The following is a 16,163-nucleotide window of genomic DNA, read 5'->3' as shown; positions in this document are numbered from 1 at the left end:
TGGAGGGGAGGTGCCTGTCTCAGTGCAGCTCAGTTTGGCATGTTTGGTTGACACCCATGGGAGACTGTCCTTTGCTGAAGAGAAATGGAGAAGGAGTGGTTGAGGAGGGAGAGAGAAGACATGAGGGGGAGGCTTTGGGAAGAGAGAAGAGGAAACTGGGGTTAGGAGGTAAAAATTAATTCAAAAGAAAAAGAAAAGACTGTCATTGTTGTTCCTTGGCCCAGGGGAACTCGTGAGGGTTCAGCTTCTTTAGCTTCTGGATGGCTCCGCTGTGCTCACTGCCCGTGGAGCAGCGCTTGGCCTGTGGGGGACTGAAGATGGGTGTGCACTTACCCGGTCTCTGTGGTCTCTGTGGTCAGGACACACGGGTGGATGAACAAAGCACAAATAGCTATTGGGCCTGCCCTCTAGGGACAACATTATTCCAAAATTATTTTGATATAACCACTTCCAGCAACTTTTAGTTTGACTATACACCATATATAATTAAAATTGAGTTTCTACTATGGAGAATTTCTCATATTGCTTTTGAAAAGCATTGCAGTGAATTTTCCTGTGTTATTAAACATGTTTGAGAAAAATTGTGAATTATCGAAACATTTTGTCTTATAAATTTACCATTTAAATTCTGTTCCATGGATGGGATTCCAGTGTGCTTTAAGATTGAGAATGTTGAGAATCAAATCTTCACACACCAGTCTACACCCATGTCCCTTTCACTTCTTAATGATTCCCTCTAAATAACTTGGTCAAAGGGATCCACTCTGCTCTCAGAAGTCATGGTTGCCAACCTGAGTTTCTGGTTGGTGTCCCCATGCTGCCACAAGCTCTCTTCCAGCCACGGGAGATGGTGTCCTTATCCTGCTGTGTGCTTTCTGCCAGCATTCCTCTTGTGGGCAAATGTCTGTATTGAGCAGCTGTAGGCCTTCTCCTCTAACTTCCCTTAGAGCTTTACAGATGGGAGACATCTTTTCCAGATGAGCCCTGGCAAGATGGTTTGATCCTAACTGTCCTACCTGTACCACCGTGTAACTCTCAGCTGACGCTGATTCTGCACCTTGGCCCTCAGGGACATTTTTTCCATATTCTTTGTTTACATTCCAAATGATTTTTCCCTTTCCTGGTTCCCCTCTCCCCATAAGTCCCATAAGCCCTCTTACCTCCACCTGTTCCCCAACCATCTCCCTCCCACTTCTCTGTCCTGGTACTCCCCTACACTGCTGCATCAAGCCTTTCCAGGACCAGGGCCCTCTCCTTCCTTCTTCTTGGGAATGATTTGATATGAGAGTTTTGTCTTGGATATTCAGAGCTTCTGGGCTAATATCCACTTATCAATGACTTTATTCCATGTGTGTTCTTTTGTGAATGGGTTACCTCACTTAGGGTGGTATTTTCCAGTTCCAACCATTTGCCTAAGAATTTCATGAATTCATTGTTTCTAATGGCTGAATAGTACTCCATTGTGTGTGTGTGTGTGTGTGTATGTATGTGTGTGTGTGTGTGTATATATATATATATATATATATATATATATATATATATATATATATATATATATATATAAAACCACATTTTCTGTATCCATTCCTCCATTGAGGGACATCTGGGTTCTTTCCAGCTTCTGGCTATTATAAATAAGGCTGCTATGAACATAGTGGAGCCTGTGTCCTTATTACATGGTGGGGAATCCTCTGGGTATATGCCCAGGAGTGGTATAGCAGGGTCCTCGGGAAGTGTCATGGCCAGTTTTATGAGGAACTGCCAGACTGATTTCCAGAGTGGTTGTACCAGCTTGCAATCCCACCATTAGTGGAGGAGTGTTCCCCTTTCTCCACATTCTCGCCAACACCTGTTGTCTCCTGAGTTAATCTTAGCCATTCTGACTGGTGTGAGGTGAAATCTCAAATAGCCACAAACAATATAAAGTATCTTGGTGTGACTCTAACCAAACAAATGAAAGATCTGTATGACAAGAAGTTCAGGTCTCTGAAGAAAAATGCCCTCAGGGACATTGGTCAATAGCTGGAGAGATTTTGTTTGGGTGCGTAGAGGGTGTTGCTACTGACATCTACTGGAGAAAGGCCAGAGATACTTTAAAGATACCACATCCGGTTTGCTATATAAAACACTCTCAGTGATTCTGAGTTATTAAATATAAATCAGAGCTGGTGTAGTGTTAGTAGTTAAGTTAGGGAATGGGAGGTGGCTCAGTGACTAAGAGAGCTTGCTGTGACAGACAGCATGAAGACCCGAGTTTGAATCCCCAACACCCTTACAGAAAATAGTGTGTGGCTAAGTGTGTGTGTAACCTCAGCACTTGGGATAGGAGGACCTGTGGGGCTTCCTGGCCACCAGTGTGGCTGCCGGTTTGTTGAGGAGCCTGCGTCAAAGGATTCTGACAGAGAGTGATAGAATAAAATATTTGATATTCTCTTCAGGTCTACTTGTGCATGCCCGTGCATGCACACCTATAAACATATGTGTGCATATGTCACATACACATTTTACACATGCGCGCATGCGTGCGCATGCACCCCCCCCCACCCTTCCACCCTACTCACTGAGAGACAGGTGAGAGAGAAAGAGAAAAAGGGAGAAAGAGAAATATTAAAGAAAGGGTGGGTATAATGTCTTGTTTAAGGTGGGCACACAGGCCTTGCCTACCCAGGAATACTCTTAGTTTACCTTTGTCATTTCCATCTCTCTGCCTGCGTCATTAAGTATCTTTCTGTCTCTGCCTGCTCCCTCACCCCACCCCAAGCTCCTCCTCCTTTCTTCCAAATCTTAAGTTATTTAAGGTGTAAATCAGATTGCTGTGCCCAGGGAGAAGAGAGCATCGGGGAGAAGAGACACACCTTGCAGTCTAGAATCTGGGTCTTTATTGAGGTTTATAGAGATGGTGGCCTTTAGGAACCTTCTGTGACTTGTAAGAACCGTCTGGAAGCTCAGGGATCTGGCAGGGCTTCAGCAGGAACTACAGACCGGCCAGATCACATGGCACACAAAGCCTGACTATTCCAGTTCCAGATCTCCTCATAGGCAGGCCCTGAGCTCCAGAGTCAATTCTCCCTCAAGATCTTATTGATCCAGGGCCTGTAATGGGAGATTCTGGTGAAGACAGCAGGAGGCTTTGCATTCCGATGTACATAGGATGCAATGCCTTGGGCTATCCCAGCACACAGGAGAGGTCCTCCAGAGTCTCCCTGTTGGGGGTTGGGCAGAGAGGAAACACATGAATGTGTAGGAGAAAGCTTCTACCTCTACCCACCCATTTCAGCTTGCAGTTAGGTCTAGAGCCTGATGCCACATCATTGTTTTGTGGGGCAGCCAACCTGTCTTCCTCATATCACCCCATGTTTGCTGCACAGTGGACAGAGTAACCCAGGACAGCCCTGGGAAGATGGATACTCTGTTTCTTTACTTGGTGATTCCTAAACACTGTGATTAGCTAACAATCTTCTGCCCCTCACCCTTCTAGAACTCCTGCTCCCAGGGGTGTTTTTTTTAGAAAAACCTGGTAAGACGATCACCTTGTATACATTTTGCAACTTCTTGGGGTTGCCCACACACAGCTGGGATTTGTGTTGAAAACTGGTGAAGTGTTGGCAGGCTTGGGGCTCCTGGAGTCTCATCTTTACTTCCTGCAGTGTGTCAGAGGCTGGTTCGTTCACGTTTGTTCTGCCCCAGCCAACTGCCCTGCACGTTCTCCCGGGTGGGATGAAGCTGAAGCTGGAGGAGAATGGGAGGGTTCCCACACCCAGGGTGAGCTTGGCTTTCTCCTTCAACTGTGGAGGGAAAGAGGGACTCTTAGCCAGGGCCATGGGCTTGGGGTTAGTTCCAGGCAATCAGGGAGGGAAAGAGCAAAGTACTGAGTCCCACAGGGGAATAAGCAGAGTACTGTCTAAGGCAGGGCAGGGGAAATTCAGGATAATGGGGAGCAGAAGAAAAAGTCTCAAGGAGTACAATGGAGGGAGAAACTTGTCACCTTCAGTAGCATGATGTCGTGGAGAACAGAATAGTCATCATATTTTGGATGAACAAATTGCTTCTCAACCTCAAGCCTCTGCCACGTGTCTTCTTTAGATGTTTTGTTATGGGCCCCTAGAAGGACTGTTATAGACCTGTTGTGAGAAAGGATTGGGCGTGAGCATGGAGCAGTTGCTAGAGTGTTCCCCTAGCATACTTGAATCTCTGGGTTTGATCCACAGCTCTGTAGAAACTGGCATGGTGGCTTATGCCTATAATCTCTACACTTGGCTGATAGAGGCAGGAGGACTGGAAATTCAAGGTCATCCTTAGCTACATTGTAAGTTTGAGGCTAGCCTGGGCTACAGGGGAGTGTGCCTCAGAAACAAACCACCAATAAACCCAACATCAGTAACAACAAAAAGAAAGGGTAAGCAGAGACAGTGACAGGTTCAGAGATGAGTGTATTTTGGAAAAGGAGCTGCAATTCCGCCCTGAGACCTGGGCCTCTTCCCATCCCCATTCACTGGGCGACTTGTGGTGTTGAAGGGCTCAGTGTTTAGTCAGGAGAGCAATGTGGAGACAGCAGCACCTGGGCCCAAGTCAGCTTTCAGGAGAGGAAAGGCTTAGAGAAAGAATGTGATCTGGAACAGACACACTTTCCAGGGCTGGCTCCCCAGAAACTGCTGGGGAATGAGCAAGAAATAGAAGAACTGGGGGTATGGTTAATCCTCCCCAATTTGGAGAAATTTGAATAGTGCCAGTTTTTTTTTCCAGCAACAACTATAGTCAGCAAAGCAGGAAGTAGGACGTGTCCTGCGGGCTTGTTCTGCCTTCCTTAGAAATGTTGGGCTGTGGACCTGGGAACTGAAGGCTGGTGTTCTGGAAAATAGCAAGGAGAGACCCCCCCCAGGAAACTACTGGCTAGATCCTTACAAGTGAGCTATGGGCGTCTTCCATGTTTAAGTGGGTATGGAGGAGCCACATTGGAAAAACCTCTCTTGCCTCTAAGGGGAGCTGCATTTATAGTGATTGAGGCTCAGGGCATCTACTTAATGACATCTTAAGCCAGTTGAGCTAGGCCCAGGATCCCTCTGAGGTCACCTGGTGTGTGTCCCATGTTGCTCCCCTGTGGTTTACCTCCTGTTAGGGATAAACAGCGTCTTGCCTACCTTCCTGCACAGTGAGCTGCAGTCATCACGAAGTTTCGTCTTATCAGGAAGCCACTGCAGGACGACAGGTAATTCTCAGAAGTGATAATTTCCAGATAGGCCATGTAGGGGCGGGAGTGTGGTATGCATTCTGTGCCCCCGATGATCTTCCCTGGAACAGAGAACCTCACAACCTGAGGTAGGCATGGGTGTTCTCTCCAGACAGTGCACAGTTGGGGTAAGGTTGCCAGAAGCATCCCTTGACCTCCTTGCCCTAGACTACCCAGGGTTCTCTCAGGCATCTTGGTCAGTTCCTCTCACCTGCCATCCTCCATGGAGTCATTTCTTTCTTAAGAATCCAATCCCATCTTAGATTTAGACAGTTTCCTACTTCTGAAATTTTATACCCTGCCTTGTCCCTGTCCCATCTTCCCTCCTGCAGCATATGTTGTCTAGGCTCCTCCTGTCCTGTCCCCTTAGAGGTGCAAAACATTAAAATCACAAGGTGATCTTCTGCCTTGGGATGCAAAGATGAAGAGAATGTGCCTGTTATCCTGGAATCTCTGTCCCTCTCCCAGTGGCTTTAGGATTCTCTGCTCAGTCAACATAAGCATCTGGGTTCCTAGAAACTACCACAGCTATAAAGATTGGGCATGCATATTCCACGAGGAGACTTCACTCTTGAGAAGAGCTATGAGACCCATTTGAGAGTCCCAAATGACACAGTAAAATTTATTGTTTTAGGAGCTGATCCTGCAGGTTGGAGAGGGAGGGACCCCAATACTCACCAGCTTTGGTGCTGGAACCCAGGAGAAGGAGCAACAGATTGAGAGCAAGAAGATGCATCCTCTCAGAGGGGCTGCTCAGGGCCACTGCAGGCTTGGTCTTTGGGTCTTAGGCCTTATTACTCCCAGCAGGCAGGGGAGTGGCAGAGCTGTTACCACAGGAACTGTGTGGTCATGGGTTCTTCTTCAAGTTGGCTTGTATTGATAACTGGACACTCCCCCAGAATAACACTGTTTTACTAGAGGTGAAATTGAAGCCTGGACTTTTATGTCCCAAATACTCAGATGGGTTCTCAACTGTGTCTCTGTGTGGGTTAGGAGTATGAGGACAGAATATCATGGGATCTTACCCTTCTAGTTAGGGCAACTTGTTAAAGGTCCCTAGAATCTTGGGTTGAGGAATATCTTTGCAGTAAACATCCAAGAGCACACAGGCTGTGATTACTATAGCCCATAGTGGGAAATGTGCTTTGGAGAAAGACTCTATGGATATATACATGTATAGACATGTACAGGTGTTGAGTTAGGAAATGGATATAATCATATTTTGCTATATGGAAATTTCAAAAAAATAAAGACAAAATATAAATACCCCATTAGTTTTCATACTATTTCATTTAATTCTATTTCACTATATATTTAAACATAAATAGCATTTTTCTTAAATAAGGATTACCTGAAATGTGAAACAAATTAACTTGCATTTCTCTTTCTTGGAACCAGTGTTTATTGTCTGAGAGAGAGAGAGAGAGAGAGAGAGAGAGAGAGAGAGAGAGAGAGAGAGAGAGCAAGCAATAACCAAGTCTAGGATAGGAGCCCAAGGACTTCAACCTGAGAGCAAAGAGGTGGAAAGAACTTTCCCTCAGACTGTGTATGCAATTTAGTGTCATTCCTTTAGATACATTGTTATTTTCACAGCAGCCCCACCAAACACTTATTACTGTTTCAATTTGTTGACCTGACCTTTAGCATTTATGGTTTAGGATTAGATCTTTCTGATTTTGAATTAAGGCTCCTTTCTGCTCAACCATTCAAGAGAAAGAGTCTTGGTGTGGGGAGGGGGAGGGTTAGGGGGATGAGGTAAGCAATTTTCTCCAGAAGGCTGGCATGGTTCTAAACTACAAAATACAGCATCAGTGTCTGAGAGTTAACACTTTCTCTTTTTTGTTAAAACTACCCTGGGAAATACTACTACTGTCTGTTTACAAATGTAGACTTGAAACTGAGACCAGGATCACACGATCTTTAACTGTTAAACTCATTTTAAGTATCTGCTTGGTGCTTCCCTGGACTGGAAGAAGGAGTCTAATGAAGAGAAGGCCACACAGTGCAGGGCCATTTCTCTTGGAGACCTACAGGAGGTTTAGTTCATAGGTGGGAATTTAACTGCAAGTCCTATTTTCATTTGCTAATGCTAAGAACTGTCCTCTGACACTGCATCACCAGCAGGGAAGAGGAGGATCTGGAGCTGGAGAGGTCTTGTCTGGTGGCTCAGCATTGGTGAGACCAAGACCCAGAGCCCAAGGCAAGCTTGTTCTCCTGTGTAGTTGAAAATGGAGGTGTAGGTCACACAGAACCAGGGAGCCGGCTCCACAACACCATGGCTCAGGTCCAGCAGTATTGGGTTGTATCTCTTGGCTGAAGGTGAGGGAGGAGATAAGGTCCGGTCCCCAGCAGGGCATCAGCCTCATAAACACTGACTCCCTGATTTTCCCGCATTCTCTTTCTCTGCTACAGTTTCCCAGAATTCTGCTTTCTCTGCTGCCTCCCTTGTCTGCTTTCCGTGGTGTGTACTGCAGAGTTCAGTTATGGCTTGATGATCACAAAGTCGGGAGTGTGACTACTTAGAAAGCATTGGGGGTCAGTAGGAGATCCTGCCTTTACTTAGAGACAGCGGCTGATGAAACCTGTTGTTTCATTGCCTCAGGGAAGTCATGTCAGGTACCCCTCTCATGGCTACAGTTTGAGGACATAGTTCATGACGGAAAGACATTGTGGCAGGACTGTGAAGGGTGAATTGCACTGCATCTGCAGATAGGAAGCTCCAATATAAAACTTCATGAAGAGCCTGCAGCTAACAATTTCCTTCCAAGATGCTGCACCTCTCAGGGTTCTACAACCTTCCAAAGGCAGCACCACTACCTGGGGACCCAGTATTCCAAGACATGAGCCACAAAAACTGTTTAAAAGGTTTGATCATTTCACAATGTAATATTTTATACAGAATATTTCAATCAAAATTTCAATCATCTACAACACTGAAAGGCTGTTGGGAAAACTGTACTGTCAAAATAGAGTATGTTATAGAGTGCATGCAGCTCTGGGCAGGGACAGCTGCTGCCCAGGAGTGATTCATATCCTTCCTCTCTCCTCCCTCCCTCTCACCTCTTTCTCTCTTTTTGTTCCTCTTTTTTCCCTCCTACTCTCTTCCCTCCCTTCTCAGTAGTTATTTTGAGGCAGGCAGGCTTTCCTGTAGCCCAGATTAGTCTTGAGCTCCATGTGTAGATGAGGCCATGCCTCCAATCCTGCCCCTCCTGCCTCTGCCTCCGGAGTGCTAGCGTTACCTGCACGGACTGCTATGTCAAGCTTAAGATTTGTTTCTGAGAAAATAGTTTACCAATGTGGTGCTAGAAGAAACTATGATGGTCAAGACAGAGTCTGCGCACAAGGTGACTCCATGCTAACATGTAATAGCTTTGCACCACAGGATGAAAAGCTGGGCACCGTGGTGCATGCTGCAGGCCTCAGTACCCGGGAGACTGAGGCAAAAGTCTTGGCGCTTGTTCAAGGCTAGCCTGGGCTCCAAGCAAGACCTTATATAAAGCAAATCAGGATGAAACAAAACTCGAAAATTGTTTGCGCTTAAAAATGACACAAAGTCATACTCTTTTCTTCTTAAAAATGTTTCCAGAGCTACTAACATTTATCATTTACAAAATAATTGATAAAAACATTCCTTTGGATGGCAGGAGAACAGACGGGGCCAGGTGGTAAGACCTGCAGCAGGAGAGTAATAATCCTGGTTCACGAGACTGGATTCTCCTCATTGTAAGCTCTCTTTAGTTGCTGTTTAGCACTTAGACCTGCTCATTCCTCTCAATTGCACTCTGTTTTGTTTTTTGAGTCTGAAGATTTACTCGCTTTTGCTGACCTCTGGGCTATGTTTCTACTTTTGCAAAGCTCGAGTGAGCCCCTGCTGACTTCTTGGGCACTTTCTTCAGCTGCTGCGCTGAGCTGTGCTTTGCTTCGGGCCCCCTCAGTGGGTGTCTGCTGCCAGGGTCACTCTTTGAGGCTTTCTTGAGCTAGGCTGCCCAGCACTGCTGCTGCGCCCATAACTGGAGAAACCTTATCTGCATGTGGCCCTTGCTGACCTCGGGAGACAGTCGCTATTTTCTTGTTCCCAGTGCCCACTGGGCCTGCTGCTTTTGCCCCCCTCCACCATGACCGTTGGTAGTGATGAGTCTCTTATCTTGATTTTGGAGCCTTTGGGTCACCAACTGCTTTTTTGACACTCAGGGACCATGTGATGGGGTTTGCTCTGCAGTGGTGACCTTTCTGGAAGCCATTCAGCCTGTGCCCTCAGCCCAGCTCTCAGGAGTCTCCACCTGCTCCCCTATGACTGTGGGCCAGGCTGCAGGGTGTGGCAATCACTCTCTCCTCACCTCCAGTTGCACAGCTTCAGGGAGGAAGACTGTCCCAAGTCCATGTCCTCCTTAGACTGTGGGGTAAGAGGCAGTGTGCCCTCAGCTGCAGGTCAGTGAGTGTTCCCATCTGCGGAGAAAGACACAGCCACTGTCTCTGCTTTGTTTTCACAGTTTGAGCCTTTTGTGTAAGGTGAGGGTGGTGTAGCAGGCTTGGGGACCCCGCACTAGGGAGGCAGAGGCAGAAGGATTATGATGAGTTGGAAGTCTGTCTGAACCACATGGTGATAGTATTCCCAAACCACACCAATATAAGTCAAAATGAGAAAAAAAGAGACTGTACAATTAAATTACACAACTATAAATAAGAGAAAAAATTAACAAAAGTCATTTATGTATCTATAATCCAATACAGATTCTTTAGTTTTTTAAAGATCCTTTTAGGTTGTTTAATCCTATATATGCTCCCTGCCCTCATAGAGTTAGAATCAAGTTAATAGTCTTATATATAACATCCATCTTTACTACTGAACAGTCCTGAAGCTGGAAACCCAGACCTGAGGCTGCAAGCCATGAGGAGAGTGGAAGTGCTGAGGTCCTGGTCTGGGGCTGGTCATGGCGACGACAGTTTTTCATGGTGCAGTAGTCAGAGGGCCACGCCCATCATATTAGGCCTCCAGCCCTGTTAAACCTAATGTGTGGTCTCTTCCATTTCAGACTTCACAGAACCCTATAGTTAAAGCCTTGTTTCCCTTGACTAAGGGCATTGGGGGCTTTGACTTGTAAGAACAGAGCAGGCCAGTTAGAAGTTCACCTAACTCAGGCATTCTTTTGAACGGCTGGATTTTTGAGGAAGAGGGCAGTTGAGTGGGGGTGGCTCAGAAGCAGGTCTAGAACCACCATGCTATGTAATAGTACATGCTAAGTACTGGAGGGTCTCTTCCCATCACAGGCTCCTTCTGCCCTGTGTTTGGTTCCAGAAAGTGCTGATGTTCTCCTGTGGTCCACAGCCATGGTCCAAGGACTTCTGAGGGCAGGCTCTCCTCTAGCTGCAGGTGCAGCACTGAGAGGGTGATGATGGCAGGGTAGATGGTGAGGACACAAGGATTGACAGCCCTGTCTGACCTAGACATGGAGTCTGCTATGATGTGTGGAACGATGCAGTGGCTAAGGCGTGGGGTCGGTGGACAGAAGAGCTGAGAGACAAGGATGGCGAAGATGAGAAGACAGGGCAGTGGAGGAGAAGAATGGAACAGCGCACATCACCCTGGATGTGGAATCTTACTGTACACACCCATGCATGTTAGATAATAGTCAATAATCCACAGTGACACACCTGTGCCGGTAGGTCAGCAGTTGAGATTGTTAATATGCCAAGATAGTAGCTCAAATCAATTCTTCATTGAGCATAGGGAGGGGGTGGGGTGTTTATAGCACAAAGTGGAGTCACACAGCTGCTGGAGGTTAGGTCTTTATTGAGGTGCATAACAGGGAACAATCCATCATCACAGAATTGTGTAACTTTGAGATGCTCTTAGGGACAGCTGGGGACAGGCTGGAACAGGCTGGGGGCAGACTGGGTGCAGGCTTTGTTGAACTCAAGGGGCACCAGATGAGTTCTCTCTTGGAGACAGACCCATGCAGGCCAGGCTTTTCAGCTACTTGCCCTTTATGACTCTATTAATTCAGGGCAAGTACGGGGAGATTCCAGTGAAGACTACAGGGGGCTTTGCATCTCCACGTCCATGAGATACAATACCACGAGTCACCCTAGCACACAATAGAGGTCCCCTGGAGTCTTCTTGTATTTTAGAAATAACAGACGAAGAGCAATGATTACTCTCCTGCACCTACAGACCCCACCCCTCCAACCATAGCTAATTCCAGAGTAAAATACCAGGTCCTGGCTCCCTATAAGTTGTAAGTTAGTGATTTACTGCCTGATTCTGACCCCCTCCTATTCCCCCTCCCTAATGCTAACATGTCTCCCTTTTCTCCCTTTCTTTCTCTTCTGGAGCCTCATGGGAAGGTTTCAGGAAGGGCTTGGACACAGGGAAATGAGACAGAGAGGGAGAATTTGAATTTCCAGAGCCTCGGGGATAGGAGCTAAGCACACAGGCATTAGTCTCTGTCATGGAGAGCTGTTTGGCACAAATCCTCCACTGATGCTGTCCTCTGCTGTGGGGAGGAAGAGCAGGTGTGTACTCACATCATAAGGTGATCTCTTCCTTCTGGGCCTGCCCACCCAGACCTGGAAGTTATTGTCATAACGCCTATATTCTTCACAGGCCTCTTTATCCATGACTCCCAGTTTCACCTCCCTGAGTGTATCTGAAGAAGGGTCTGTCACTGCAGTTCACCCCCAGCCAGCTGTCAGGCATGTCTTCCCAGACTTGATAGAGTCAGAGGGACCAGGCAGGGGAATTACATCCACAGCAGAAGTCAACTCCAGCTTTCTCTTGAAGCTGTTGGGGGAAGGAGAGAGGAGATGGCAAACCAGAGAAGGGGGCTTGGACATGGGTCCATAATGACATAGAATTCACTAGTGAGTTCTGAGGAAACAGACTGGACAAGAGAGAATTTGAAGTTCTGAGGCAGGAGGAGAGTTAAGGGTGGGAGACTTAAGCAGGGCAAGGAAAACAATGGCACCTTCAGTAACATGATGTCATGGAGCTTGGGAGAAGTTGTAATTTGGGTGGGCTATTTGTTTTTCAACTTTTATCTTCTGCTGTGTGGATTCTGCCTTGTTCACATCATGAGCTCCGAGGGTGACAGAGGCTTCCCTGTTGACAGAGAACAGAAGCAGTAGGAGGTGATAGAATATGGCTCTGAGGGAGGAAGGAGCGGGGAGTGTGTGGAATACTCAGCATGCAGGGCCTGACCGAGGTCTTAAGTTAGTGACTCTCAACCTTCCTAATGGTGTGACCCTCATTTTGTGACCCCAGACATAAATTTTTTTCATTTGTACTTCATAACTCTATTTTTGCTATTGTTATGAATTATAATGTAAAAATATCTGACATGCAGGGTATCTGGTGTTTGATATTCAAAGGGTTTTGGGACCGAGAGGTTGAGAACAGTTGCTGTAAGTGCATGTTCTGATTTAATCATACTAATAGTCCCTTTGGTATGTGTAGTAATATACATTTAGGGAGAACTCAACGGACTTTTTGGATATCACAGAACAGGATGATCATACATTTAATTAGTTTCTATAATGTCTTAGTCAGGGTTTCTATTCCTGCACAAAACATCACAACCAAGAAGCAAGTTGGAGAGAAAAGGGTTTATTCAGCTTACACTTCCATGTTGCTGTTCATCACCAAAGGAAGACAGGACTGGAACTCAAGCAGGTCAGAAAGCAGGAGCTGATGCAGAGGCCATGGAGGGATGTTTCTTACTGGCTTGCTTCCCCTGGCTTGCTCAGCTTGCTTTTTTATAGAATCCAAGACTACCATTCTGGGTATGGTACCATCCACAAAGGGCCCTCCCCCCTTGATAACTAATTGAGAAAATGCCCCACAGCTGGATCTCATGGAGGCACTTCCCCAACTGAAGCTCCTTTCTCTGTGATAACTCCAGCCTGTATCAAGTTGATACACAAAACCAGCCAGTACATATAAATTATTTTTTCATTCCAGTGCGATGAACAGAAAAAAACACTGGAATGTTTAAAGTACCCCCTCTGTGTTTCACAAGAGATTACAGGCCTGCTAGTTATATGTGGAGAGTCCTTGCTTGAGAACGATGTTGAATCTGTGTGGATCAGTACTGAGACTTGGTGCTTTCATCTTTTCATGTGTCACTGGAAATAAAATGCTGCTCGCAGTTACACAGGAAAGGAGCATTGATTACAAAGTTTATTCTTGCTTAAATAATAACAATTTGCAATTCTGTGCATTTTTGAATAACTGACCGACACACTGTCATATTTCTGGTCTGTTCTTTCTTAAGGCTTCACCAACCCTGAGTATTGCTGTTTCCATTTTTTTTTGTTAGTTAAAATTTTTTTTATTTATTCGATATATTTTTTATTTACATTTCAAATGATTTCCCCTTTTCTGGCTCCCCACTCCCTGAAAGTCCCATAAGCCCTCTTTCCTCCCCCTGTTCCTCCATCTACCCCTTCCCACTTCCCTGTTCTGGTATTGCCCTATACTGCTGCACTGAGTCTTTCCATAACCAGGGGCCAACTCCTCCGTTCTTCTTGGACATCATTTAATATGTGGATTATGTCTTGGGTATTCAAAGTTTCTAGGCTAATATCCACTTATCAGTGAGTGCATACCATGACTGATCTTTTGAGACTGGGTTTCCTCACTTAGTATGATGTTCTCCAGCTCCATCCATTTGTCTAAGAATTTCATGAATTCGTTGTTTCTAATGGCTGACTAGTACTCCATTGTGTATATATACCACATTTTTTTGTATCCATTCCTCCGCTGAGGGACACCTGGGTTCTTTCCAGCTTCTGGCTACTACAAATAGGGCTGCTGTGAACATAGTGGAGCATGTGTCCTTATTACATGCTGGGGAATCCTCTGGGTATATGCCCAGGAGTGGTATAGCAGGGTCCTCCAGAAGTGTCATGCCCAGATTTCTGAGGAACCGCCAGACTGAAGTGGTTGTACCATCTTGCAATCCCACCAGCAGTGGAGGAGTGATCCTCTTTCTCCACATCCTCACCAACACCTGCTGTTTCCTGAGTTTTTAACCTTAGCCATTCTGACTGGTGTGAGGTGAAATCTCAGGGTTGTTTTGATTTGCATTTCCCTAATGATTAATGATGTTGAACATTTCTTAAGGTGCTTCTCAGCCATCCAAAGTTCTTCATGTGAAAATTCTTTGTTTAGCTCTGTACCCCACTTTTTTTTTTGATTTTTTGGAGACAGGGTTTCTCTGTGTAGCCCTAGCTGTCCTGGAACTCACTCTGTAGACCAGGCTGGCCTCGAACTCAGAAATCCGCCTGCCTCTGCCTCCCGAGTGCTGGGATTACAGGCGTGCGCCACCACGCCCGGCTTGTACCCCACTTTTTAATAGGGTTATTTGGTTCTCTGGGGTCTACCTTCTTCAGTTCTTTGTATATATTAGATATCAGCCCTCTGTCGGATTTAGGGTTGGTGAAGATCCTTTCCCAATCTGTTGGTTGATGTTTTGCCCTTTTGACAGTGCCCGTTGCCTTACAGAAACTTTGGAATTTTATGAGGTCCCATTTGTCAATTCTTGATCTTAGAGCATAAGCTATTGGTGTTCTGTTCAGGTACTTTTCCCCTGTTCCCATGTCCTCAAGGGTCTTCCCCAGTTTCTTTTCTATTAGTTTCAGTGTGTCAGGTTTTATGTGGAGGTCCTTGATCCACTTGGAGTTGAACTTAGTACAAGGAGATAAGAATGGATCAATTTGCATTTTTCTGCATGATGACCTCCAGTTGAGCCAGCACCATTTGTTGAAAAGGCTATCTTTTTTCCACTGGATGTTTTCAGTTCCTTTGTCGAAGATCAAGTTACCATAGGTATGTGGGTTCATTTCTGGGTCTTCAATCCTATTTCATTGATCCACTTGCCTGACATTGTTGCTGTTACCATTTTACAGATGAGAAAATTGATCCTTGCCAAGATGTCATAGTCATTGAAAAATATCAGAATTTGGTCTCAAATTAGTGGCTACCTGATTCCACTCCAATCATTGTTCTTTGTGCATGCCTGTGTTCCCTGATTGCAAAGACACAGTGAGAAGAAGCAATCACAAAGACCCCAGAGGACCAGCTCCCCTGTCCACAAGCTCATCTAGGAGGACTTTAGACTCCATCCCGTGTGGGCGAAGCTTACACCACTTTCCTTCTCCAAGTCCAAATGAATGAGGAACGATAAAGAGGGTGGGAGAAACGCACTGCTCCCATCTCCCTTTCCTTCTCTGTGGACGGACTCTGTTGAATGGAGATCCTCCTTGGAAGGAAGAGTCAGTGCATACAGAATCAATGTTCTGAAGAGATGAAGCCTTCATGGTTTGTGTGAGGTCTGAGATGCTTCTCTTATGATCCTGTGATACTGTCTGTCTGTTTGTCTGATAGTCTGTCTTTCAGTTCTCAGCATTAGCCCAGGTCTCATCAGACAGTTTAATAATCTTAGACTCCAATCTGTTAATGGTTTTCTCATATCTGGTAGGCTGTAGGGGAACCACACTACACAAACAGTCCTTCCCCACGCCTCCATGAAGCTCATTTAGCATACCATTGCTGCTGTGTGAAGCTTCCCAGCTCCTGAACCAGGGTGGCAGAGCAGAGGCCCTGACCTCAGAGTATGTGCTTTGTGCCCCCTCCTGGGGTAATTTTTAGGATGGGTACCTCCTCAGTGGAGGACCCACTTGGGACTCCTCCATTACCTATTCAGGATCTGAAATCAATGATTCCCCAGGTATGCTTTTTCCTTGTTTTGGAATTCCCTGCCTCCCACCCTCTTTCCCTTTCCTTATTCATTTGGATTTGGAGAAGCAAAGTGTTACAATTTCCATAACCTTATGGATGAGACCACAGGGAGAGGTGATAAACCGAGGCTTCATCTTGAAGCTTGTGGAGTGGAGGTCCTAGTCTGTGTAGACACCATGGACCCTCACCCCTCCTCAG

General features: G+C 46.0%; 1 protein-coding gene and 1 pseudogene across 2 annotated transcripts; both read right to left on the bottom strand.

The window, feature by feature from the left end:
* Positions 1-2,856: 2,856 nt before the first annotated feature.
* LOC127691496 (chymase) lies at positions 2,857-6,063 on the bottom strand. Of its 2 annotated transcripts, none has more exons than XM_052191382.1 (5): positions 5,906-6,063; positions 5,139-5,289; positions 3,986-4,121; positions 3,531-3,785; positions 2,857-3,203 (listed from the first exon to the last, which is right to left on the bottom strand). In XM_052191382.1, exons 1-5 carry the CDS (start codon positions 5,961-5,963, stop codon positions 3,060-3,062), a joined length of 744 nt encoding a protein of 247 aa, XP_052047342.1. In that variant the 5' UTR covers positions 5,964-6,063; the 3' UTR covers positions 2,857-3,059. The 2 variants fall into 2 exon arrangements, with proteins under 2 accessions (XP_052047342.1, XP_052047343.1); XM_052191383.1 differs by having other exon boundaries at positions 5,139-5,192; positions 5,906-5,992.
* A 5,072-nt stretch (positions 6,064-11,135) lies between these two features.
* LOC127690713 (mast cell protease 4-like) lies at positions 11,136-15,919 on the bottom strand (annotated as a pseudogene).
* Positions 15,920-16,163: the final 244 nt, after the last annotated feature.

The sequence above is a fragment of the Apodemus sylvaticus genome, chromosome 8 (assembly GCF_947179515.1).
Source record: "Apodemus sylvaticus chromosome 8, mApoSyl1.1, whole genome shotgun sequence".
Classification (NCBI taxonomy): Eukaryota; Metazoa; Chordata; class Mammalia; order Rodentia; family Muridae; genus Apodemus; species Apodemus sylvaticus.
This window is presented reverse-complemented; position numbering and strand designations above follow the sequence as displayed.